Genomic DNA, 26,738 nt, shown 5'->3' on the forward strand with positions numbered 1-26,738 from the left:
TAGTACAACATTCGGAGTGTGTATGTGGGATGTGTGTCTTTTGCATCGATAAGACTTGAGGGACGTGTAGGCCTATGATTGTATGTTTCATCCTTAAATTGGGTCTTTCACTCTTCACTGAACAAACGCAGTCATCCTGTGCTATGATAGCAGTATTTACATGAAGGGTGTGTGTATGGGGGGAGAGAGGGAGAGAGAGAGAGAGAGAGAGAGAGAGAGAGAGAGAGAGAGAGAGAGAGAGAGAGAGAGAGAGAGAGAGAGAGAGAGAGAGAGAGACAGATAGAGAGACAGAGACAGAGACAGAGACAGAGACAGAGAGAGAGACAGAGAGCGAGAGAGTCCATGTACAGTGCATTCGGAAAGTATTCAGACCCCTTCCCTTTTCCCACATTTTGTTACGTTACATCCTTATTCTAAAATGGATAATATTAAAATGTTTCCTCATCAATCTATACACAATACCATACAATGACAAAGTGAAAACAGAAATACCTTATTTACATAAGTATTCAGACCCTTTGCTATGAGTCTTGAAATTGATCTCAGGTGCATCCTGTTACCATTGATCATCCTTGAGCTGTTTATACAACTTGATTGGAGTCCACCTGTGGTAAATTCAATTGGTTGGACATGATTTGGGAAGGCACACACCTGTCTACAGTGGCTTGCGAAAGTATTCACCTGTTTCCTATTTTGTTGCCTTACAACCTGATTTTTTGGGGGTTTGTATCGTTTGATTTAGACAACATGCCTACCACTTTGAAGATGCAAAATATATTTTTTTGTGAAACAAACAAGAAATAAGAAAAAAATAAGAAAACTTGAGCGTGCATAACTATTCACCCCCCCCAAAGTCAATAGTTTGTAGAGCCACCTTTTGCAGCAATTACAGCTGCAAGTCTCTTGGGGTATGTCTCTATAAGCTTGGCACATCTAGCCACTGGGATTCTTGCCCATTCTTCAAGGCAAAACTGCTCCAGCTCCTTCAAGTCGGATGGGTTCCGCTGGATTTAAATTCCAAGACATTTAAATGTTTCCCCTTAAACCACTGGAGTGTTGCTTTAGCAGTATGCTTAGGGTCATTGTCCTGCTGGAAGGTGAACCTCCGTCCCAGTCTCAAATCTCTGGAAGTCTGAAACAGGTTTCCCTCAAGAATTTCCCTTTATTTAGCACCATCCATCATTCCTTCAATTCTGACCAGTTTCCCAGTCCTTGCCGATGAAAAACATGGTGTTCTTGGGGTGGTGAGTGGTGTTGGGTTTGCGCCAGACATAGCGTTTTCCTTGATGGCCAAAAAGGTCAATTTAATCTCATCTGACCAGAGTACCTTCTTCCATATGTTTGGGGAGTCTCCCACTTGCCTTTTGGTGAACACCAAATGTGTTTACTTATTTTTTTCTTTAAGCAATGGCTTTTTTTCTGGCCACTCTTGCGTAAAGCCCAGCTCTGTGGAGTGTATGGCTTAAAGTGGTCCTATGGACAGATACTCCAATCTCCGCTGTGGAGCTTTGCAGCTCCTTCAGGGTTATCTTTGGTCTCTTTGTTGCCTCTCTGATTAATGCTCTCCTTGCCTGGACCGTGAGTTATGGTGGGCGGCCCTCTCTTGGCAGGTTTGTTGTGGTGCCATATTCTTTCCATTTTTTAATAATGGATTTAATGGTGCACACAGCCAAGACAACGCAGGAGTGGCTTCGGGACAAGTCTCTGAATGTCCTTGAGTGGCCCAGTCAGAGCCCGGACTTGAACCCAATCGAACATCTCTCGAGAGACCTGAAAATAGCTGTGCAATGACGCTCCCCATCCAACCTGACAGAGCTTGAGAGGATCTGCAGAGAAGAATGGGTGAAACTCCCCAAATACAGGTGTGCCAAGCTTGTAGCGTCATATCCAAGAAGACTCGAGGCTGTAATCGCTGCAAAAGGTGCTTCAACAAATTACTGAGTAAAGGGTCTGAATACTTATGTAAATGTGATATTTCCATTTATTAATTTTTTTGACATTTGCAAACATTTCTAAAAACCTGTTTTTGCTTCTTCATTATGGGGTATTGTGTGTAGATTGATGAGGGGGAAAAAACTATTTAATCCATTTTAGAATAAGGCTGTAACGTAACAAAATGTGGAAAAAGTCAAGGGGTCTGAATACTTTCCGAATGCACTGTATCGCAGTATTTCAGTTGTTCTTCTGAGCTTTAATCAAAGTATATCCATTGAGGTGTGTCTTATTAGTCTCTAACCCACTTCCTCTCTCCTCTCTCCTTCCACTCTATAGAGGCGTCCATCCTGAGCTACGATGGCAGCATGTATATGAAAGTGGTGATGCCTAGTGTGATGCACACTGAAGCAGAGGACGTCTCCCTCCGCTTCAAGTCCCAGCGTGCATTTGGGCTCCTAATGGCCGCTACCTCCCGGGACTCTGCTGACACGCTCCGTCTCGAGCTGGACAGCGGCCGCGTCAAACTCACGGTCAACCTAGGTATCGTATAAAACCGTTAACCGCTAACCCTCTTCTTTTGAGGAGGCATGTTTAAGGTGTCTCGTAGCAGTTTTTGTGAGTTGTATTTTACATTATTTCTTTTTTTGTTTTGGTCGAATACATCAAAAAATCTAACACAAACTAAAACTCATTTTTCATAATTTTTGTACACTAGTTGCATGGATTGTATTTTGTTTTGCTTGGTGTCATATACAGTATTTTCTTGCTTTGTTGCGGTGGTCTCTGTAGAGTATTTCTATCTCATGAATCTAACACTTAACCACGATATCCATGCTTTCAGGCCACATCTTTTGAACAGATCATATCACAGTCATTCTTCATTATGATATTGACTTGACTGTAGAAAAAGTCACTAATTGTAACAAATAGCTAGACCAATTTCTCAGGCTAGACACTTTCAATTTATTACCCTCTGAGGCTCACAAACATTGTTTCACATAGGCCTAGCATATAGATAATAACATATACACATTTATAACACTATTGCTTTTAATAGGTCCTATTATTTTATTTCAACTTTGTATCTCTTATGTAACGTACTGATAACATCTGGACTTATTGTCTGGGCTTGTTCTTGTCGTAACTGTGTTTGTTTATTATTTCCTGTACTATTCTTTTTATTTTGGTTTGGTCCATATTAGCAGGCCCATGGCTCCTCCCATTAGCACCCCTACAGTAGTGTAGGTGGTATCTCCCATGTCGCCTTGTTCAAAGATGGTACTCACCCCTTCAACGGCCCCTAGCCTGCGGCCCGTCTGGCACACAGCCCGAGCCCACAGCACACAGCTAGCCAGCATATAGGATAGGATTCAAAATTTCAAAAAGCACTCGCACATCTGGTTGCAGCTGTGTGGGAATAATGTAATTACTTCAAAGAAAAGAGAAACCCGCACACTGCTCTTGCTAGTTTAATTTATTTTTATTCAAGCTTACATGTCAGCCCAATATAGGATAGGATAGAAGCACCCAATCTGTAGTACTGACGAACACATACATTACCATACAATACACATACAAACACCACCTGTCAACACATAATTCCCATCACACTACTACAGTGATGACTATACTTCAGTCAGTTTTATATACATTATCTTTCCAATCACTTATAGTTTGTAACTCAACTTTATCAACTATACTGCTCAGTAGACAATCTGATTTGGCTGGTTTTGCTCAAACAAACATAAATTAATTCACTACTGCCACTCACACAACTAGTCCTGTGTTAGAGCCAGGTTAGTGGTTAGCTTCTATGCCACTGTACAGTGCTGGTGCTGACTGGATCGATGCTGTTTGCTTCCACTTTTCTGTTGCGGTTGACGGTACATGACGAGCTGGGTCACATGGATCCCAACCCAGATCACCTGACCAATCAGACCAATCACAGGACTAGTCTACTTCCTGTATCTTCTTTTGGATGAGATACCCATCATAAAACACTGTTTTGTAGCCTGTAGTAGCCTAAAGTATACTGCAAGTTGATTTATAAATCAACTGATGGCTACAGGTGTTGAGTACAAAATGAAGATTCCAAAATACTGGGTTGGTAAATCGATGTGGCCAATGAACTGCAAGCGGACATTTTGAAATTGAGAAAACATGTAAACACATTTAAAATATTTTTCGAAATAGTTAACAACAACAAGTACTTTATAGTACGCATCAGACCTACAAAATACTGCCAAAAACTAAGATAATTATTTTAATTTGATATAAGTAATTCTGATCTTAACTCAAAGAAAGCATAATGGTCAAAATTGGAATAAGACATAATATCCAAAATGGCAGCTTGATGTTGACCATCATCAAAAGTTACCATAACGACCTAAAATAGCCGCCGACGTCATGTGACCGTCCCCGGAAGGTGGAGTTTCTGTTCTTGGATGTCTGCAGCTTTTACCTTGAAGGATGCGATTTCATCTGTCACTTATTCTCCCCCCATCTAGACTGTGTCAGGATAAACTGTAACACCAGTAAGTCACCACTCCACTTGTTGGAGAATTCTTCTTTAAATGAATATTATATAATGATGTTTGACATGATTTGTGTGGTATAGATAGGGTAATGTGCAGAAGTGCGATAAGGGAATTGCATGGATAAGGGATCAGCTATAGCCAAGATCAAAGAATAAGTTATAATTGTTTCTATACATTATAGTTAACTTAACTCAACTCAATTATCCAACTTTTCTATATCTATTTTGTTAGGTTTACATTTTTTTATCTCAAAATGTTACAGAAATTCCCTCCCATATGTAATGGTCCGAGTATGGGAATGGTATTCTCTATTTGTCTTGACAATATAAATGGTTGAATGACTTGTACTGAGGTACAGTATAACTGCTCTTACTCATAAAGAGGTCTTGAGTCTGACAGAGAGAGGAACATGTGTTGGTCATGACAGACAGTTTATGAATGTTGCCTGGAGAATGAATGTTGATTTCAACTGATATGTGTGCATGGTGTGTTTGAAACTGTTTATTTGTGTTTGAGTGTGTGCGTCTGTGTGCATTTCTCTCTCTCTCTCTCTGTGTGTGTGTGTGTGTGTGTGTGTGTGTGTGTGTGTGTGTGTGTGTGTGTGTGTGTAACTGGGTGTGACAGCCTGTCCCCAAGCTGCAGTTTTATTTCACGGTAGATCCCAGTTTGAGTGACAGATCAGACACACTCATTCACTCCAATTACTCTGATCAATGTCACTGATTACACAGAATACCTAATGCGGCAGCAAGTAATGTGTGTAATGAAACACACACACGAGCGTGCGCGCACACACACACACACACACACACACACACACACAGGCTTGACACGCCCTCTTGTGGATAGCAGAGGAATTTGTATTTGAAGAGACATTCTCTCTTTGCCCTTGGACCTGTGGACCTGTGGACCTGTGGACCTGTGGACCTGTGGACCTGTGGACCTGTGGACCTGTGGACCTGTGGACCTGTGGACCTGTACCTTCTATGATTTGTCTGCTTTGTGTAGAGATGTTCTTTGAAAAAAGTTCCAAGCCCTTTTATGAGTAACAGCAGTTATTATCTTACCATATGAGCAGTCATATGTCCACTGACAGTAGATTATTACATACAAATATACTGTATGTATTATTGTAGTTTGGTGTAATCTGTTCAGATCTTTTCTCCTCTGTTTTTACTTTAAGCCAAACCAAATCTTTGATTTTAGAGTTAGCAAGGTAAATGCAAAATGTGCAACCAACCTGCTTTCCTGCATTCAAGATCTGAGCTAGAATCAGTGTCCCAAAAAATGCTTTCTCATTCTCTGACCAACAAATTGGTTAGTGGTAGACTAACCTAATGTAGCAGGTGTAGAAAGGGGAAACGGAAGTTAGGTTGAAAATACTGTATCCCTGAAAACCGCTTTCTGCCAACGCCGCTAAAGGTGCTGGTAGAACAACCAAGCTCACCCAGAGAAAACAAAGGTTTGGTTTGCGTTGCTGACTAACCCTAACCCTGAACTAACGAACGGTCCTTCTCAGGCAAGGGACCAGAGATTCTATATGCGGGCCAAAAGCTCAATGATAATGACTGGCACTCTGTCAGAGTGGTCCGACGTGGTAAAAACTTCAAACTCACAGTCGACGAAGACATGGCTGAAGGTACTATTACTGGTTCTGATGTGATGAGAATATATTTTACTAATTCAATTTTTTGTACTAATAAAAGAGGTGAAATCCTTTGAAATTCCAATCCTACCCTTCTCCTCCCTCTTTACCCCTTTTCTCCCCTCCCTTTGTTTTTCCTCTTTCTACACTCTTTCTATTTCCTCCTTTGCCCCCCACCCTCTCTCTCTCTCTCTCTCTCTCTCTCTCTCTCTCTCTCTGTCTCTCTCTCTCTCTCTCTCTCTCTCTCTCTCTCTCTCCTCCTCCCCCTCTCCAGGCCAGATGGCAGGCGACCACACCCGTCTGGAGTTCCACAATGTGGAGACAGGGATTCTGACAGAGAGACGTTTCGTCTCCTCCTCCCCCTCCTCCTTCATTGGACACCTGCAGGTAACACTTCCAGGCCTGGCAGGAACACATTAGACCATACATCATCATTTGGCGCCTGGCCAGGCACTGACCTACACAGACAGAAGGGGGTCAGGGGTCAGTGCTACTGTTATAGCCTGATGACCTCTTCTAGGTTCTCACCCTTAAGATTTGAACAACTCCTATCTTCTTGCTTTAACATTACTTAGGGTGATAAAAATAGCTATCAATATTATTGTCATTGCTGAGTTATCGCGATACCAAATGTTATTGTTATCATTATCATTAGTGTTCCCGAACTCACCTCCACCCACAGGGCCTGAAGTTCAACGGCATGTTCTACATTGACATGTGTAAGAACGGAGACATCGACTTCTGCGAGCTCAATGCCCGCTTTGGCATGCGCTCCATCATCGCCGACCCGGTGACCTTCAAATCCAAGGGCAGCTATCTGGGCCTGGCCACCCTGCAGGCTTACACCACCATGCACCTGTTCTTCCAGTTCAAAACCACCTCCCCGGACGGCTTCATACTGTTCAACAGCGGAGACGGAAACGACTTTATCGCTGTCGAGCTGGTCAAAGGGTGAGGCACTAGTCATATGGATGACTACCATTATTCTCTCACCTAGCTTTGTTGGCTGAGTGTTCAGAGGAGAGTGAGTGCTCTCTTGTTGTCTCTACCACTGCTTGTGCACACACTCCCCTTCCTCAATGGAGTAGGCACTCCATCTCAGTAACGTCTCCTACACTCACACACTTCAACTGAGTCCACAGATTTTTTGGGTAGGCACGCTAATGGACACACACAGGCTGAAGGGGCCTCTCTGAGGCGGGTCCCAAAGTACAGAGATAAAGAAGGGCCCTAGTAGGGAAGTGCACTTAGAAGTACTGAAGTGTGCATCCTTATCCCTTGTCCTCTTGGGGCATGTCACAAAGTACAGAAGAGAAGAACCCTTAGGGAAGTGCACTTATAAGTACTGAAGTATGCGATCCTGTCCCCTCCCATGGACACACACACACACACACAAGCTGAAGTGTCCACTCTTAGGCCATATCCCAAAGTACAGCGGAGAAGAAGGGCCCTTAGTGAAAGGAAGTACTAGGAGTACTGAAGTATGCATTTGTGTCCCCTTGTCTCATCCCTCTGTAGGTTTGTCCACTATGTGTTTGACCTGGGGAATGGTCCCAGTCTGTTGAAGGGGAACAGTGAGAGTGCCCTGAATGACAACCAGTGGCACAACGTAGTCATCACCAGGGACGCCTCCAACACACACACCCTCAAGGTGGATGCCAAGTCTGTTACACAGAACGTCAACGGAGCCAAGAACCTCGACCTCAAAGGTAACAAGAAATACACCGATAAACATACTCTCATGCACTTTCTCACACCGTTCTAAGGTAGTAAACACACATGAAGTCTATCTGTACTAGAGATATACTTTTCAGTAAAAACCAAGCAGTCAGCCTCTATATATCCTTCCATCATAGAGACATAAACACTGTCAATCCAATGTTTATACTACTGTAGCATACCACTTAGAATGTGTGTCCAATACATGCCTCATTCTAAGTGATGCTAGTGTGGATATTGGAACGTAGCTGCTGTTTTGACAGTGTTTGTGTTTACTCAGGTTGTTTGGTGATTTGACTGAACAAACTCATTATAGTTGTGTAATGACTGGATTATCCTCTATTCTCAGAAATGGTGTTGACACACTCTGACCTCAACAACTTTCATCCTTCATTTGTTAATCAACTCACCCCCCTCTCTCTCTCTCTCTCCCTCCCTCCCTCCCTCCTCCCTCCCTCCCTCTCCCTCCCTCCCTCCCTCCCTCCCTCCCTCCCTCCAGGTGATCTGTTTGTGGCAGGGCTGGGGCCCAACATGTACCAGAACCTTCCTAAACTGGTGGTCTCTAGGGAAGGTTTCCAGGGTTGTCTGGCGTCTGTAGATCTGAACGGCCATCTGCCTGACCTCATCAACGACGCCCTGTTCCGCTCCGGACAGATCGAACGCGGATGTGACGGTACGACCCATGACCTATGACCCCTATGCCAAATGAACCCATATATTGTGGATGCGTCCAGTTCCAAATCGACCCCTAGCACCCTAGATGACTAGATCTTTACCCTCTATTAATTGCTATACTATCCTCCTTGCCCACTCACACCTTCTGACCATCAAGTCCTTCAGCCCAGTTCATTTATGGCCACTTAGGGTCCCAGCCTAGTGGTGGACTGCAGTGGTTCCCAACCAGGGGTACTTGGCCTATCCACAGGGGGTACTTGGCCTATCCACAGGGGGTACTTGGCCTATCCACAGGGGGTACTTGAGAAAACTCATGAGACCATAAGCTTAATGGTAAAATGCACATGAGGGGGTACTTCAGGGTTACTCCGGGCAGAGCAAAATTCAGTTGGTGGTACAGTAACCAAAAAAGGTTGGGAACCACTGGTGGACTGTAGTAAAATAATAGACTGGGTCACTGCATCTACCACTAGGTGGTGCCAAAGTATCAGTATTCAAACTAAGCTTGTTCTCTCACAGGACATTCCTGAACACACACAATGACTTACACCCACCAAAATCTATAAGCTTGATCACTTTTTCTACCATACCCCTTTTTCTGCAATCTAACAGATGAACACTAATTAACCACTTAACATAACAATGTGAAGTACTTGCCTTTATAGTCACTATACTTACCAATACCTCTACTACACCTGATACTCAAACTAACCCTATGGTCCCTCACTAACCTGACTCTGTTGTTTTTCCGCTTCTTTCTGTTCTGTTTGTTGTTTTTCTGCGCTATCAAAGTTGGTTTCACCAAAGCCGACTTGCAAGGTAGAAGGTTCAACTCTCAACGCTTCTCTGAGGCGTGGCTGAAAGAATGCTGTGTGCAATGCATTGTGGGTGTAGCTCTCTGAAAGTGGCGGGATAAATGTTGGAGAGAGTGAGAGCGACAGAGAGGGAGCAAAAGAGAGAGACTGAGAGGGAGAGCTAGTGAGAGAATCTAAAAGAGGGAGGCTGAGAGGGAGAGCTAGTGAGATAATCCAAAAAAAGAGACAGATAGAAAGAGATAGCTAGGGAAAGAGAGACATTGAAAGAGAGGAGGTGAGAAACCATCACAGAGAAGCCCATCCATTATCAAACATAAGGTCAATTTCCAGGCCCAGGGCTGTAGTACTGTAATTATGTTGTCCTACTCGTAGTTGCTGTCTGCCTATGGCCGTGGCACCGACCAGCCCAATCCTTATGGTAATCATGCTCTGCTCGGGCCGTCCAACCATCCATCAGACACAGACCCAGAGTAGTCTATTCAAGTTTGAACAGAAATTAAACTTGTGTTCATGCTTCCATGGAAGTGGTCCAGGAGAGTAGGGATGATTACTGAAAGGGAAGTGGTCCAGCCAGTGTGTAGCATCAGAGTTGTAATTAAATAGGTAGAGGATATTACATGTAGGGTGTGTGTATATATATATCAGAATATATCCTACTATACTGAGACACTGATGGACAGTTATGATGGGCAGTCAGTTGGGACAGAGGAAGCAGCCAATAGCATCACATACCTGCTGCTGAGCTTTAACCAAGGATAGTTTCAGGGGGTTCAGAGGTTGCTCATAAATAGATATACCCAGAGTTATGTATACCTGTCTCTACATATCAAAGTAAATGACTCAGATATGAAAAGTTGAGATATACAGAAAAGTATAGCAAATCCTGCAACTGCACATCAACCATGCTGTTGAGGCCATCTCTCAGCCAATCTCTCTCTCTCTCTCTCTCATCCCTGTAATACTCCCTCCTTTCTCTGGTGAAATGAGAAAGTGCTGTTACAGAGAGTGAGTCTTCCGATTCAGACAGGGTCGTGTGACTGAATACCATCACTGCATTATACAGTAAAGGCACTTTCAGCCAGCAACTATACTTCTTCTTCTTCTTCTGTTCCACCTCCAATGTCTTCTCTTTTATCACATATCCTCTTGCATAAGACCATTGCACTTAAATTACTGTTTGTTTGCAGTTGTTTATTTTTGGGGTTTCTGTTTTATCTTTTCATTTATTTTTAATTTTTTATATTTTCTCTTTGGAGGTTTTTGATAAGGTTTTGTATGTTATTTGTTTGAATCCCGACGGATTTTCTCTATATACATATAATGCACTGTTCTTGTTTGCATTCCCTCTTAGAAAAGTATTCAAAAGTGTGAGATACCGTATGTGTGGTGGTGGTTGGTGGAGAATGGTACACACACATCCTGTTTGACTTTGAATACCCCTTCGACTGTCTCAACGGAGTGCATACTCAGGGATATGCACTACTGTACTTGCACACTCTGAAGTGTTCACTTGTTATTGTTCTTGTTTTAATTTCTGTGTGTCTTAGATTTATGGTGTTGTAAGTCTATAGTGTTTCTCTTTATTGTAATGTTTCACTTCCTGGAAAAAGACGTGTCGTTTTTGATCGTTTTCTGAGGAGGGTGGGAACATTTGTTGTTTCTGTGACTCCTGTACAGTATCTGTTTTCGTAAGCCAAGGTAATCTATTTCTCTTTTCTGTTCTTGCCTGTTCATAATGGTTCATAAGCAGTGTTAAAACACACAAAGAGGGAATGCTGTGTTTTCTTTCTCCAAACGTTGAGACGTCCTATAGGAACGATACGGCCCGCATGACCCCCACTTACTGTTCCACACAAAGTGCACTGCTGCATGGTACCTCCAATGATGGAGCTCAGTGGCACCCCCTGTGGTTACTCCACACCTTTACACCCTGTCTGTTCCTCCAGGACCCAGCACTACCTGTCAGGAAGACTCCTGTGCCAACATGGGCGTTTGTATTCAACAGTGGGAGAACTTCACCTGTGACTGCACCATGACATCGTACACAGGGACACAGTGCAACGACCGTGAGTAATGTTGAACTTTTACTCTACATATGAGAACAGACAGACACACTGATAAACACAGTACACATAGACTCACAGGCAGACACCCACCTTCAACTTTACCACGACCTGCTACACTGAGGGACGCAGTGCAACAACCGTCAGTACCAGGGTTCAAGGGTTTTCTGCATGATGCTGGTTGTTACCTTATTCTTACGCTGTATATTCTACTTTCTCTGTGAAAGCACCATTGAAAGGAATGGTGTGTGTGATATTCAAAATATGCTCTGAAGACCTTCAGTACAAAAGAGGTTGAATTGGTTTGAAATGGTTCTCAGTGTCACACTTTCCTGTTGTTTGGTCACAGAGCTTTAGTATCTTGGTTTTATGAGTCAGTGCGTGACTGATGTTATGTAAAACATCTGGTTCTGCCCAAGCAGCCATTTTCATAAACACCCCTAAAGAGGTTTCTCAGATGTGTGTGTGTGTGGCTCTTATCCCTGTGACGATTGGGACTCTCCTCTTCAGTTTGCGGTGGCAGGCGTGCACAGTGGTGTGCACAGTCTTTTGTTAGACAGTGTAATGTAAGGGCCGCTCTGCTCTGCTTTGCCCGGAGCACAACTAATGAGCTGAATCATGTTGAAGAGGAACAGTGATCACACTGACCTTTCATACCTACTAATGCTGCTGGTGGCTCCACTGCAGAGAACATTCTCTCATCCTCTACCTATCTCTCTTTCTTTCCCTCTCTGTCCCTCACTCTCTTTATGTCTTTACCTCTCTGCCTTTACCTTGCTCTCTCGTGCTTTTGCTATCTCTTTATCTCTTTATCTCGATCTCGATCTCGATCTCGATCTCTCTCGCTCTCTCTCTCTCTCTCTCTCTCTCTCTCTCTCTCTCTCTCTCTCTCTCTCTCTCTCTCTCTCTCGCTCTCTCTCTCGCTCTCTCATTCTCTCCCCTGTATTTCTTGTCCTGTCTTTGAAACAGTCGTGGTTTGAGGCGATGAGTGCTACTCTGACCCAGTGATTAGCCCATGGTCATGCCTCACCAGGCATTCTAGTGGTTTCATGTCTAACACTTCAACATCAAGGAGTCAAGGGCACGGTATCACCATATTTCCATGTTAAATAGTTCCCTATGCAGTGCACTACTTCTGGCTAAATCCCTCTGGCTTTTTCTTAGTGTAATTGTTATGTATTTTGCTTTAATTGGACCCGAGGTAGCATAGTTGTAGCCAGCTAAAAGTGATTCTAATACCAGTAAATAAAAGAACAACAACAACTTAATTGTTACTTGTTACCTATTAAAACAGGGGCCCTTTGGGTGCTGTTAAATGTAGTGTTTTAATGCTCTGGCCAGGTACCAGATTAGTGTTCCATCTGTGTTTTTATAATTCATCCTTTTAGTTTCTCTTCTCTACTGTAGAGGTTCCGCTTCCCCCTGAGGTTTATAAACTGTTCATAGAGCCACCACTAGATGGCAGTAATGTGCCGAGCATCTCCGTACGCAGCCTACACCAGGCTGGCTAGCTGAGAGAAGAAATTAGACGCAATCCCCTGAGCATGAAATCAGCTTTCCTCTTATTTTCATCTCTCTCCCTCTCTCTCTCTCTCTCTCTCTCTCTCTCTCTCTCTCTCTCTCTCTCTCTCTCTCTCTCTCTTTCTCCCTTTCTCTCTTTCTCTCTCCTCTCTCCCCTCTCTCCCCTCTCTCTCTCTCTCTCTCTCTCCCTCTCTCTCTCTCGCTCTCTTTCTCTCTTTCTCTCTCCTCTCTCCCCTCGCTACCTCTCTCTCTCTCTCTCTCTCTCTCTCTCTCTCTCTCTCTCTCTCCCTCTCTCTCTCTCTCTCTCTCTCTCTTTCTCTGCCTCGCTCTACCCCCCCCTCTCTCCCGCTATCCCTCTCTACCCCTCCTCTCATGCTGCTCCTGCTGCAGAAAGTGGAGTGATATGATGTGATGAAAAGCTTTCTCCAACTAACACAATGCAACAGTGATATCTCAAATAATGTTGTTTGATAGTGAAACTGAAAGGGGCCCAGTGTGGTTCCATAGCTGTGCTGTGAGGCTGTGCTGTGAGGCTGTGCTGTGTGTCAGGCATAAATTGAGCGCAGCCTCACGTGAGTGTGGTTCTAATTAGCACAGTGCAGAGTAGTGGAGAGTGGAGCTTCTTTCTCTCTCTGGCTCTGTTTGTCTCTCTCTGTCCCTGTCTGTCTCTTTCTGTCTCTGTCTGTGTCTATCTGTTTCTGTCTGTCTGTGTCTGTGTCTATGTCTGTCTATGTCTATCTCTCTTGGTCTCTGTCTGTGTGTGTCTGTGTCTGTCTCTGTCTCTCTCTCTGTCTCTCTCTCTTTTCTCTCTCTCTCTCTATCTCTCTCTGTCTCTATATCTCTCTCTCTCTCTCTTTTATCTCTCTCTCTCTCTCTCTCTGTTCTCTCTCTCTCTCTCTCTCTCTCTCTCTCTCTCTCTCTCTCTCTCTCTCTCTCTCTTCTCTCTCTCTCTCTCTCTCTCTCTCTCTCTCTCTCTGTCTCTCTGTCTCTCTCTCTCTCTCTCTCTCTCTCTCTCTCTCTCTCTCTCTCTCTCTCTCTCTCTCTCTCTCTCTCTCTCTCTCTCTCTCTCTCTCTCTCTCTCTCTCTCTCTCTCTCTCTCTCTCTCTCTCTCTCAAGGCTCTGGGGGTGACATAGAGACCTGGCAAGCATGGTACTGTGGGTGACGGTGGCATCAAATACCACTCTTCTAACTCTCAAGTTATGCCAGGTTCTGAGTCACATAGAGGGCTGTTAGAAAAAAGTCATTATGAGCCAAAGTTAGTGTTGCCTTTGTTAATTTCATTTGAATGCAGCCAGTAGAGCAGTGTATACGTTCGTTTCTCTCTACTCTTGGTAAGCTTAAAGTGAAAATTCAGCCAGGCAGTAACCTGCATTTCTGCTGCAGTACGGTTGGTGGTTTGTCTTGTTTTACTGCAGACTCTAAGCCTTCACTGCAAATCCCTATATTGTATCCAACAGGGTACTGAAAGCAGCAGACAGGGAGGCATACAGGGAGGCAGGCAGGCAGACAGGCAGGCAGACAGGCAGGCAGACAGGATGGCATACACAGGCAGATGGGCAGGCAGGGAGGCAGACAGACAGGCAGACAGACAGGCAGACAGACAACGACTATCTGCACCTTCCATTTATCTACAGTTGACAGTTTGAGAACTGCACTCCTCACTCCTAAACTCAGAAACAAGACAAAGATAGACAGAGAAAGAACTTACAGCACTCTTGCACCATTTATGCATTTCTCAGCCCTGACTCATGTAAGGTTTTAGCTACAAGTACTGTTCTGCAGAGTATAGGGCTGCATTCCCGAGGGATATCCGCAGGACATGCGGGTCCCGACAGAGATCATTGCGGTGCAGTTGGCATTGGGAGTGGGCGGTCAGACAGACAATTTGGAATGAAAATATTTGGGCTTTCTGCTTTGTATGCGTTAGCCTACCTAAAAGCACATCGTCACGTTATTCACACACACTCAGAATTTGCTGTTTCAAGTTAAGTAGCCTACTTTTCCTCTCCTAGTTGGGCTTGCAAGATCAAGTGCGCCTAGTACCTATATGTGTGTCTCAATGAAATAGAGTAGGCTGCCTATGCATGGGCGGAGAATCACGTGGCAGTTATCTTTCCACGGAAATTCAATTCAAAATGATGAGATTTATAGTTTACCACAGTGTCTGTAAATAAATTGATTATTGATAATGGAAAGAAGTGGAGGGCGCTCAACCAACGTGAGTCGAGGTGCAATCAAAATATGATCAACATTGAAAAGGAAAAGGGCAACACGTGCTTAGGTTACCATGCTGGGGGAGCATTGCACCATTTCATTTTCAATAAATATTGATTACCCATTTATTTGTTTCTGACTGCAAATCGTCCTCCTAAAAGGTAGTCTACAGGTCTATTCTATATACAAAACCTATGCAAGTGTCCGCTCTCATAATTCTTGCTGCTTCAAGTTCAGTAGCCATACTTGTGAGATCAGGTGCGTGTGTGGTCTGAATTAGACTAAATAGAGTAGGCTATAGCCTATGCATAGGCGGAGAAGCACGGTACAGTTATCTTTCCAATGAAATGTACTTCCTAAATATGATTAGGCTATAGTTTACTACATTGCTTACGAATAAATATTGATCACCCATATTTGTCTCCATCTGAATAAATAGCTCAAGAGAAAGTGCAAGTCTCTCCAAATATGCTATTTTCAAACTATGTCTAGCCTATTGGCTGACAGTGGCGATTTTAGCATGTAAATCTTGGTGGGGCAAACTCCCCCAATTTTCTTTAGATGCATGCCAGCAAAGCCACTACATAACACAACACTAAACAGTACATTCATTGGACTATAACGGTGAGAAACGGTGCACACAAACTGTTAGGGCCTACATAAAGCTGTCCCAACAGCAGAGTCCCAACAGCAGTCCCAACACCTTACCACTGCTACACCTGGCTATCAGCAGAGCCTTGTCTGGCAGCGAACAACCTCATTTACTGCCTTAAAAAAAAAAAAATAGCTGATATGGCTGACTTGCTTAAACAAATGTGGTTTCTACTGACAATTGAGATGTACAAACTATGGCATAAGGGGATGACGAGCGGATAAGAGGCAATCCGTAATTTCAATTAAAACATTAATGAGCGAGCTAGGACGGACGTAGTCAATATAACTATTTGTTCAGCACTTTTGAAATGTACAGCGACAGAATTCAGAACATGGCTGATCTTACAGTGTTCTCCCTGTACACCAAGTCAGAACCGTAGGATAAATAAAAGGGGCATATAAGCAGACAATGAAAGCTCTTACAATATTCGATGATTACATTTCTCTAAAACAGGCTATAGGCTACATGTGCACCACCAAGTCAGAACAGTAGGCTAAATTATGAGGGGAAAAGGGACCAAATTATTAGGGTGAGACACATGGGCTACTAACAGCTTACTACACAACATGCACTTAGTATTACTTTCTTAGCTGCAGTATACATATCTCCCTGGCATATTACATCATTTATGCAGCAGCATGCAATACATTATTGCTCTGTCCCACCTGCCCTGAATGGGGTCGCCACTGTTGGCTGATATAGCCCATTAATACCAATAGCCTAATATAATGGCTACGTGAGAATCTCTGGTAATTGAATCTATTTCTTAGGTTATTTATGCACATTTTGATATTGACTATAGGGCACAAAATTGCTGGGTTCGGGACCAGTTCTTGTGGTAGCGGGAGTCGGACAGAAAGCCAGCGGGTGTGGGCGGGTGCGGTATGAAAAGCTGCAGTTGCGGGCGGGAGCGGGAGCAGGATGAATAAATCGGTCTCGCCCAGACCTCTACTGCAGAATTCTACTGCTTCTTTTATTTAAATCTCTTACTCCTTAGCTTTCTATAGCCTTTTTTTCGGCGCCTCTGTTTGGTAATGTGTACAGTAATGGCTGAGAGGTTTTGTCATGATGCTCATCTTCGACCTTCTCCTGCTTCGTCTCACTCCTCCTCAGCCCTCCTCCTCCTCTCGCTTCTGACCTCTCCCCTCCTACTGCCTCCTCTCCTCACCCCTCCTCTCGCTTCTGACCTCTCCCCTCCTACTGCCTCCTCTCCTCACCCCTCGTCAGCCCTTTTACTTGGTTTGCATCATTACCTCCCAGTCTAGTGTAATTCAAGGACATCAGGGATGGGAGGGAGCTATGGGCAAAATGGAGAAAGGGCCGGATGCTGCTCTCCTCTCTACATTGGGGCAATTACTCAACTTACGTAATGGAATTAGCTGCTGTCTATTATTTCTCTATTTCACCCCACAAAGGTCAGCCTTTATTATTCATTCACAAGCCAGGACACACACACGCACATTGTCTCACACACAGTCGGGAAAACACACGGTCACAAACAAATGCGCATGGACGCATTCAAGCAGACCACACACAGGCACACAAACATGAACAAACACAAACAAACTTAAACACACACACACACCAATGACACACACACTCAGAGATGAAAACAGTTAATCAGTTTGTGTTGACATTTATAATTGCTTGGATGGCTTTGTAATAAATTGCCCTCTGCCAAGCCAAATGGCCTTAATTTACTTCCCAAGATGCATTTGGGGGGGGGGTCACGAAGTCTGGCTGCTTACATAAAACTGCAGCCGAGTTTCCCTCCATGTTTTATGAATTCATTCTTTAGTCACTCACCTTCCCAACCCAAAGTTTTAATGGGGATGAGGCCAAAGGACATAATGGTATACACACATTGTATCACCGTTGTAGGCCATGTTCTTCATTCTGTAAAGGAATATTAAATGTTTTATTTTCTATGTGAAAAGAGGCATGGAAAATGAGATAGTGTCCTTCCCATTCTAAAACCACTGCATTATTAATCAGTGAAAATTGGATTGAGAAACGCCTTCTGTGATTCACACACATGCGCACGTGCACTCACACACATTTTCTCTACAAACACACACTTTCTTGCAGCACACACACACACACACACACACACACACACACACACACACACACACACACACACACACACACACACACACACACCCAGAACACACAGACATATCACCAACACAGTGTACATGCCCTGGGTAGTGTAGTAGATATGATGGAATGTGGTTATTCATAGCTCCCTCATGCATACCTGAAGAGTTTTCATTTGAACAATGAATAATGCAATGTGCAGTCACAGTAAATGTGATTAGGTGGTGCAGGGGCAGGATAACAGGTGCGCGTGGGGCTGGGGGGTCTAGGGGACCAGGGTAGCATTTAGGATGGTGGAGCCTTGTCTGGGAGTCAGTGGTGCTGGGGGGGGTGTCTAGGAGACCTAGCCAGGGTAGGATGTAGCTAGGCCTGGGTAGGAGCAGGTGTGCCAGGGGCTGTGGTTTGTATAGGATAGGATGTAGGGATGGGATGGGGCTTGGCTGGGACAGGTACAGTGGTGTAGTGGGCTTCATCTCTCCTCCCCAGGAGGATGTCCTGCACTCCTGTTCAATATTGAGTCTCTCCAATTGGAAACAGAACACTCTGTCCTAATATCTTCTACTGTATTACACACTAGCTACAGTACCTAGTAAAAAAAGTATCACACTGGCCAATGACGCAAGCGAAGTCCCTCAAATGCACAGAGGGGGACACAGCCTCAGCCTCTGTGACGTAAACAAGAGAGAGCCTAGGGAAGAGAGGAGGAGAATGGAGGAGAGATACATCGATGAGCAGCTTGGTGCTTTAGGGTAGAGGAGGGGGAAGTGCAGCGATGTTTTGTTGTGGCCCAGGGGAGAGTGGTATTACCCCAGATCAAACAGATAGAATAATCCTCCAAACACACAAGCACGCGCGCACACACACACACACACACACTCGTACAACTAACCTTGTGGGGACACACAATTCAGTCCCATTCAAAATCCTATTTTCCCTAACCCCTAAACCTAACCCGTAACTTTACCCTAACTTTACCCTCAGCTGTTTGAAGCTGGTGTACAAACTGAAGGTAAAAGAGGCAAAAACTCAACTTAAGAACGGGAAGCATAGAAATAGCGCACATAGAACATATCTAACGCTTCTTAGACTTGCTTTCAATGAGAATGACAGATATATAACACACATTTCTATGTGAATTTTGTCAGGTCGCCCACAAAGTTACGTATTGCAGCTTTAAGGCTCTATTTCCAACCCAGGCCTATAATGGTAAAATGAACACAGCCCAAGTACTGATCAAGTTAATGATGCTAGCCTAGCATATTTAGCTACAGCTATATGGTGTGTGTGTGGTTGTGTGTGTCAAATCAATTCACATTTTATTCATCACAGGATGAGAGGCCCCCGTGTTGAGGATTAGTGTGGCGAATGTGTTGTTGCCTACCCACACCACCGGGGGCGTCCCGTCAGGAAGTCCAGGATCCAGTTGCAGAGGGAGGTGTTCAGTCCCAGTGGCCTTAGCTTACTGATGAGCTTGGAGGGCACTATGGTGTTGAACGCTGAGCTGTAGTCAATGATCAGCATTCTCATGTAGGTGTTCCTTTTGTCCAGGTGGGAAAGGGCAGTGTGCCGTGCAATAGAGTATGCATCATCATGTGCAAATTGGAGTGGGTCCAGGGTGTCTGGGATGATGGTGTTGATGTGAGCCATCATCCCAGAAACCAGCCTTTCAAAGCATTTCATTGCTACAGATGTGAGTGCTGTGGTGCGATAGTCATTTAGACAGGTTACCTTGCGTTCTTGGGCACAGGTACAATGGTGATCTGCTTGAAACTTGTAGGTATTACAGACTGGGTCAGGGAGAGGTTGAAAATGTCAGTGAAGACACTTGCCAGCTGGCAAGCGCATGCTCTTAGTACACATCCTGGTAATCCGTCATGGCCCTGTAGCCTTGTGAATGTTAACGTGTTTAAACCAACGTGGAAATCTAATTAGTGTAATAAAAACATCCCAATCAAAATCCATCCGTTGAAGCTAGAAGTATCCATTTTTTACTTGGGCTGCTTCTTAATACACCGCATCCGCCGATGTCGCCCTTCGGCATCTGCGGTGAAAGGTGGCAGAGCTAGAGCGGTATTTTTCAGACCATGAGACATCCCGAAAATCGGTCTTCTCACAAAAATGTCTGTAGCATCCTAACGTCTGCTCTACGACCACCGCAAGCGTCACCGGACATGTCTGAAGTCTGTACAGCCGATCTGCCAAATTATTCTGTCTGAAGCGTCCGAACAGTTTGGGTTACACACTAATATGACCCCTCTGTGGAAAGGTGAGTCTCTCTTGAGGACGCCCACAAGCTTCACAAGACTAGTCTGAAGGTAGCTGTGTACCAGTTAAAAAATGGAATGGAAGTATATATGGAGAAAGTTTAGTGCCTAAAATAAGGGGTTAAATACATTGAAAAAAATATATAAATAGTTTTCTGATCTTTCTTATTTCTCTCAGATATAGGACATACACTTCAGAACAAACTTCCTTTAAAAAATGTTTTTGGACTATCTGTTAGTCCATGTAGGAAGCTGTTATTTAATGTGTTTCTATGGGCTAATAGCAGTAATGCCAAATTCAATGTTTGATATATATATATATATATATATATATATATATATATATATATATCTTAAGTATTCAAAAAAAAAAAAAATAGCTAAATTATCCTTGGTATGACCATCTTAAAACAATTCCATATGTTAGCTTAGGTCTTACTCACATCGGCTACGGAGAGCGTGATCACACAGTTGTCCGGAACAGCTGGTGCTCTCATGCATGGTTCAGTGTTGCTTGCCTCGAAGCGAGCATAGAAGGCATTGTGTGTGCGTGCGTTGTGTGGAGCCATAGTGAGAGAAAAAATGAGAGAATATGGAACGAATGAATGAATGACCAGCAGAGAAACGAGAGATAAGTTCATCAGGAAAAAGTGTATTTGTTCAAGTTTATTCGTGTGTGTGTGTGTGTTCTCATTTGTGTGCTCTCCCGTGTGTAGTAGATGCAGCCATCCATGTTTGTGTTGATAATCAGTATCTACGTCGGTATACAGGCCTGTTATTTGCTAATTAGACTTCCTACACAGTAAATATTTACTACCTACCCATGGTTCAATGTTCAATGCAGACACAAACAGAAGACTGCTAACTGAAGTGTCTAACTACATATACAGTAGTTGAAGCTTTAGGATGAGAGGGGGGAGATAAACAGAGAGAGAGAGAGAGAGACATAGACAGAGAGAGACAGAGACAGAGACAGAAACAGATAGAGAACTAAATAAGCCATAGACACTGGAAACAGTTGAACCCGGAGTCAGAGTCAGTCACACCAAACATTTTGGGGAGAGAGAGGCTGAGTGTGATTGAATGTACAGTAGCACATTACAGACAGTTAGGACGTGGTACATCCATCTGTTTCTCCTGGTCGCCTGGGTAACCTTGGGGCTGTTACAGCCCTTCTCCCTGGCTGACGTTGCTAACGGAGACACATCCATCAACACACACACACACATCCATCAACGCATGTCTCCAGACACATTTACCGGGCCCCGGCAACACATACAAATCATCCAATCAATAGAGCCAAACACTCCACCATCCGCCCGCCAGCCACCGCCCCAAACCAAACCTACCGCTAGGCTTTGAGGACGTTTTCTCTATAAATACATCTCACCTGTAGCTGAGGGTTGTACACTCTCTCTCTCTCTCTCTCTCTCTCTCTCTCTCTCTCTCTCTCTCTCTCTCTCTCTCTCTCTCTCTCTCTCTCTCTCTCTCTCTCTCTCTCTCTCTCTCTCTCTCTCTCTCTCTCTCTCTCTAGGGCCATCCTCTGACACCGCCTGGTATAGAGGTGTCTTTATCACGTGTGGGTGTGTGTGTGTTAATTTGTGCGTGTCTGTGTGTTTTTGTGTCTGCACGCGCATGTTTGTGTGTATCCACCCTCTCAGGGTCATGTTGTGTTGTGCCTTAACTCAGACTCTAGATGAGTGAAATCAATACAGACACCTTCTCATCAACTCCTCTCATTGCTCTTCTGAATTGATGTACTTCAGCTGTGTGCTACAGCAGGCTGGCGAGCACAGCAGACTGGCGCGGCACGCACACACACTGGTTTTGAACTGAACACCACAACATGTCGTTTGTCATCCCAGACAGCGTTCTCATTCTGCGTTCCATTGCTCCAGCAGCAATTTTATGCATTTCCCCCTTCCTCCTACACAAGACCAATGTAGATGTGCATGGATCAAAAAGGTTGCTAGCGTTTTTCGTCTTCTCATTTGGGATGATATTCTCTGCTTTGTTCTCCTGATGACAGGAAGAAGGTACACTACTCATCTAGCCACTGGAACACAAGTACAGTGAATAAAACACACACACACACACACCTCATTAAGGTGGTAGGTACATACAGAAGGAGAGGCGTGGGTTGTAAGTAAGAAGAATAGCAGGATTCATCTCTGAGAAAAGCGACGGGATGTTATCTAGAGGAGAATCTGGATATTTCAGGAGGTGACTGGGACATGTACACACACTGGCCATTCAGTTACTGTTTCCGGATCTATCAAAATGAGCATGTACTGATGCCTTCATATGCCAGAAGGACATTTCTGTCTTTAAAATGTCTTCCTACCTAACTCTGGGGCCTTTTAGAGATGCCCTTACATGCTTTTAACATTTAACAGTGGACTCCCCTGTGCTTTTCTGATGATCAGTAATGCCAATGCTCTTACCCATAATCATGGGCAGGTTGACCTGTGGAAAGACCAAGTCCTTAATGTTAGCAGCAATGTCTGTAAGTGGTTCATCCTAGCTTTACCGACATTAGTGGAATGATTGGTATTTGTGGATCTTCTCACTGCTAAGAAGGAAAAAGAAGAACGACAGTAAAACTATTCTGTCGTGGAATTTCAGTATTTAGTTGATGGCTTTTAACACATCGCTCTAATAACGCCTTTGCTCTCAGTTCTAATACTTTCTTGTCTCAGAATGAGCATCTCCACTGTGCGTTTGAAGGGCTCTCATTTGAGGGAAGTGTTTTATGAAGGAGTTGGTCAAAGCCCGTATTTGACCAGGAGACGAGGCATTGAAGACTGTGGCCTCTGAGACGTTGTTTGATCATGCCAAGAGGTTATCTACCTCTGTTAGTTAAATATATAGGATCCTTTAGCTAATGACTCAAATTCTAAAAGGGGAGTTGGTTGGAGTACGCAGAGGAGCCTAAATGATCACTCTAAAATAATTACTGTCTCTGTCTCTCTCTCTGTCTGACTAGTACAATTATTGTGTCAGTATTTTCCTCACCCACCAGCCCAGTTCACACACTTGATGGGGCTAGGAATGAATTTGGTTGAATATACACTAATGCCTAGAGTGAGGGAAAAATGTATTTGATCCCCTGCTGATTTTGTACGTTTGCCCACTGACAAAGAAATGATCAGTCTATAATTTTAATGGTAGGTTTATTTGAACAGTGAGAGACAGAATAACAACAAAAATATCCAGAAAAACGCATGTCAAAAATGTTATAAATTGATTTGCATTTTAATGAGGGAAATAAGTATTTGACCCCCTCTCAATCAGAAAGATTTCTGGCTCCCAGGTGTCTTTTATACAGGTAACGAGCTGAGATTATACTCTTAAAGGGAGTGCTCCTATTCTTAGCTTGTTACCTGTATAAAAGACACCTGTCCACAGAAGCAATCAATCAATCAGATTCCAAACTCTCCACCATGGCCAAGACCAAAGAGCTCTCCAAGGATGTCAGGGACAAGATTGTAGACCTACTCAAGCCTGGAATGGGCTACAAGACCATCGCCAAGCAGCTTGGTGAGAAGGTGACAACAGTTGGTGCGATTATTTTTATTATTATTAAACACAAAATAACTGTCGATCTCCCACGGCCTGGGACTCCATGCAAGATCTCACCCCGTGGAGTTGCAATGATCATGAGAACGGTGAGGAATCAGCCCAGAACTACACGGGAGGATCTTGTCAATGATCTCAAGGCAGCTGGGACCATAGTCACCAAGAAAACAATTGGTAACACACTACGCCGTGAAGGACTGAAATCCTGCAGCGCCCGCAAGGTCCCCCTGCTCAAGAAAGCACATATACATGCCCGTCTGAAGTTTGCCAATGAACATCTGAATGATTCAGAGGAGAACTGGGTGAAAGTGTTGTGGTCAGATGAGACCAAAATGGAGCTCTTTGGCATCAACTCAACTCGCCGTGTTTGGAGGAAGAGGAATGCTGCCTATGACCCCAAGAACACCATCCCCACCGTCAAACATGGAGGTGGAAACATTATGCTTTTGGGGTGTTTTTCTGCTAAGGAGACAGGACAACTTCACCGCATCAAAGGGACGATGGATGGGGCCATGTACCATCAAATCTTGTGTAAGCAACCTCCTTCCCTCAGCCAGGGCATTGAAAATGGGTCGTGGATGGGTATTCCAGCATGACAATGACCCAAAACACACGGCCAAGGCAACAAAGGAGTGGCTCAAGAAGAAGCACATTAAGGTCCTGGAGTGGCCTAGCCAGTCTCCAGACCTTAATCCCATAGAAAATCTGTGGAGGGAGCTGAAGGTTCGAGTTGCCAAACGTCAGCCTCAAACCTTAATGACTTGGAGAAGATCTGTAAAGAGGAGTGGGACAAAATCCCTCCTGAGATGTGTGCAAACCTGGTGGCCAACTACAAGAAACGTCTGACCTCTGATTGCCAACAAGGGTTTTGCCACCAAGTACTAAGTCATGTTTTGCATCTTTGACATGCATTTTTCTGGGTTATTTTGTTGTTATTCTGTCTCTCACTGTTCAAATAAACCTACCATTAAAATTATAGACTGATCATTTCTTTGTCAGTGGGCAAACGTACAAAATCAGCAGGGGATCAAATACGTTTTTCCCTCACTGTATGTTCTTTGAGCATCAGCCAGTCAATGGTGGATCGTCAACTATCCAATCTAGTTGTCCATCAGTATCCAGTGTAAAACACGCCTTGAGTATTATTAAACCCTCTCTCGTCTGCCCACCATTTTCCCTAGCTGTCTCTTAACTATACATGCTGCATAGGAGAGCTATTTATTCCAATGGACAATTTGCTGGGCTGTCACACACACACACTAGGGCTGCCCTGATCGGTACTGCGCTGAATGTGGCCACACCACTTTCTCTAGACTGCAGTGTGGGCTACTGTAGTGGCGGCTCCAAGCTATAACACACACACATACACACGCTCACTCACTCACTCAAAGAGCTGTATAACACACAAAACCAAAGTAGGACACTGATGTCATTTAGATAAGGGCCCTGCGCGCCGAACGCTGTTATTGCATTTGGTGGGTGACATGGGACCCAATTACCACACAGGGACAATGGCTCCCGGGGCCAGCGTTTTAAATTGTTTCTCAGGCGTTCCGGAGGGAGGACGAGAAGAATGAGGGATGCGGCGGAGGAGGGGAAGGAGGGAGGAATGGAGGTTTGGTGCAGGGGATAAATATTAAGATCAGAGAAGACAGGCAACATCACTGCAATTGTCAAAGTAATTTACTGCGAGTGAGGAGCATTGTCAATTCAGAGATGAGCTGAGCCTGTTTCTCCTAGCTGCCTCTAAATGGTCACTGAAGGGAAAATAAACTGGTGGATGGATATAGGACGCGCACACACAAACACACGTTTCTCACTAATGAGCCCACAACATCTCATCTTGTTTATGTTTAATCAGCTATGTGATTGTGTGTGTGTGTGTGTCATCCGACCATACACTAATTCAAATCTACCCCTGCCAGTACAATAATTCAGGCCTTCACTTGTTTCCCATCACCTGAAAGCGGATCTAAGCTACTCCTTGTACTCCACAATGAATCACACCCCTGAAGGGCGCTTGACCTAATGTAGCCTGATAGATTGATCTCCTGCATTAAGGTATTGGGGATGCGGTTCTAAGATGAAGACCTCCGGCCGGCTCTCTCTCTCTATCTCTCTCTGTGGTGAATATATTGATTGAGTAGAGAGCTCTCCTGTCTGTCTGTCCAACATGCTGCTTACTTATAGAGCCACTGGTTTGAATGTGTTGTAGGATGGGTAGGTGGAGGGTGGTGTGTGTGTGTGTGTGTGTATGTGTGTGTACTGTGTGTGGTCATGCTCCCTCCATTTAGCCCCAGCTATACAGTATCAAACTCTGTTTACATCTATGTTCTCTCTCTAACCACCACATGAACCATATCACCATAACTATATACACTACCGGTCAAAAGTTTTAGAACACCTACTCATTCAAGGTTTTTTCTTTATTTTCACTATTTTCTACATGGTAGAATAATAGTGAAGACATCAAAACTATGAAATAACTCATATGGAATCATGCAGTAACCAATAAAGTGTTAAACAAATCAAAATATATTTTTTATTTGAGAATAGCCACCCTTTGCCTTGATGACAGCTTTGCACACTTTTGGCATTCTCTCAACCAGCTTCACCTGGAATGCGTTTCCAACAGTCTTGAAGGAGTTCCCACATATGCTGAGCACTTGTTGGCTGCTTTTCCTTCACTCATCCCAAACCATCTCAATTTGGTTGGATTGTGGAGGCCAGGTCATCTGATGCAGCACTCCATCACTCTCCTTCTTGGTCAAATAGCCCCTACATAGCCTGGAGGTGTGTTGGGTCATTGTCCTGTTGAAAAACAAATGATAGTCCCACTAAGCCCAAACCAGATGGGATGGCATATCGCTGTAGAATGCTGTGGTAGCCATGTTGGTTAAGTGAATTCTAAATAAATCACAGACAGTGTCACCAGCAAAGCACCCCCACACCATAACACCTCCTCCTCCATGCTTTACGGTGGGAAACAAACATGCAGAGATAATCCGTTCACCC

At 44.1% G+C, this 26,738-nt stretch overlaps 1 protein-coding gene across 16 annotated transcripts in view; it reads left to right on the forward strand.

The window, feature by feature from the left end:
* The window catches only part of LOC121552334 (neurexin-3b), a 436,890-nt gene that overhangs the window by 170,687 nt on the left and 239,465 nt on the right, over positions 1-26,738 (forward strand). For 8 of the 16 annotated variants that reach the window (XM_041865181.2, XM_041865177.2, XM_041865166.2 and 5 more), the window contains 9 exons: positions 2,272-2,475; positions 4,443-4,469; positions 5,992-6,111; positions 6,392-6,504; positions 6,800-7,068; positions 7,636-7,826; positions 8,336-8,509; positions 9,304-9,330; positions 11,273-11,392. In XM_041865181.2, the coding sequence (XP_041721115.1) occupies positions 2,272-2,475; positions 4,443-4,469; positions 5,992-6,111; positions 6,392-6,504; positions 6,800-7,068; positions 7,636-7,826; positions 8,336-8,509; positions 9,304-9,330; positions 11,273-11,392 (1,245 nt within the window). The remainder of the gene's footprint in view (positions 1-2,271; positions 2,476-4,442; positions 4,470-5,991; positions 6,112-6,391; positions 6,505-6,799; positions 7,069-7,635; positions 7,827-8,335; positions 8,510-9,303; positions 9,331-11,272; positions 11,393-26,738) is intronic. The other 8 variants (XM_041865182.2, XM_045211270.1, XM_041865178.2 and 5 more) reach the window with 1 other exon arrangement.

Source organism: Coregonus clupeaformis, chromosome 36, assembly GCF_020615455.1.
Source record: "Coregonus clupeaformis isolate EN_2021a chromosome 36, ASM2061545v1, whole genome shotgun sequence".
Lineage (NCBI taxonomy): Eukaryota > Metazoa > Chordata > Actinopteri > Salmoniformes > Salmonidae > Coregonus > Coregonus clupeaformis.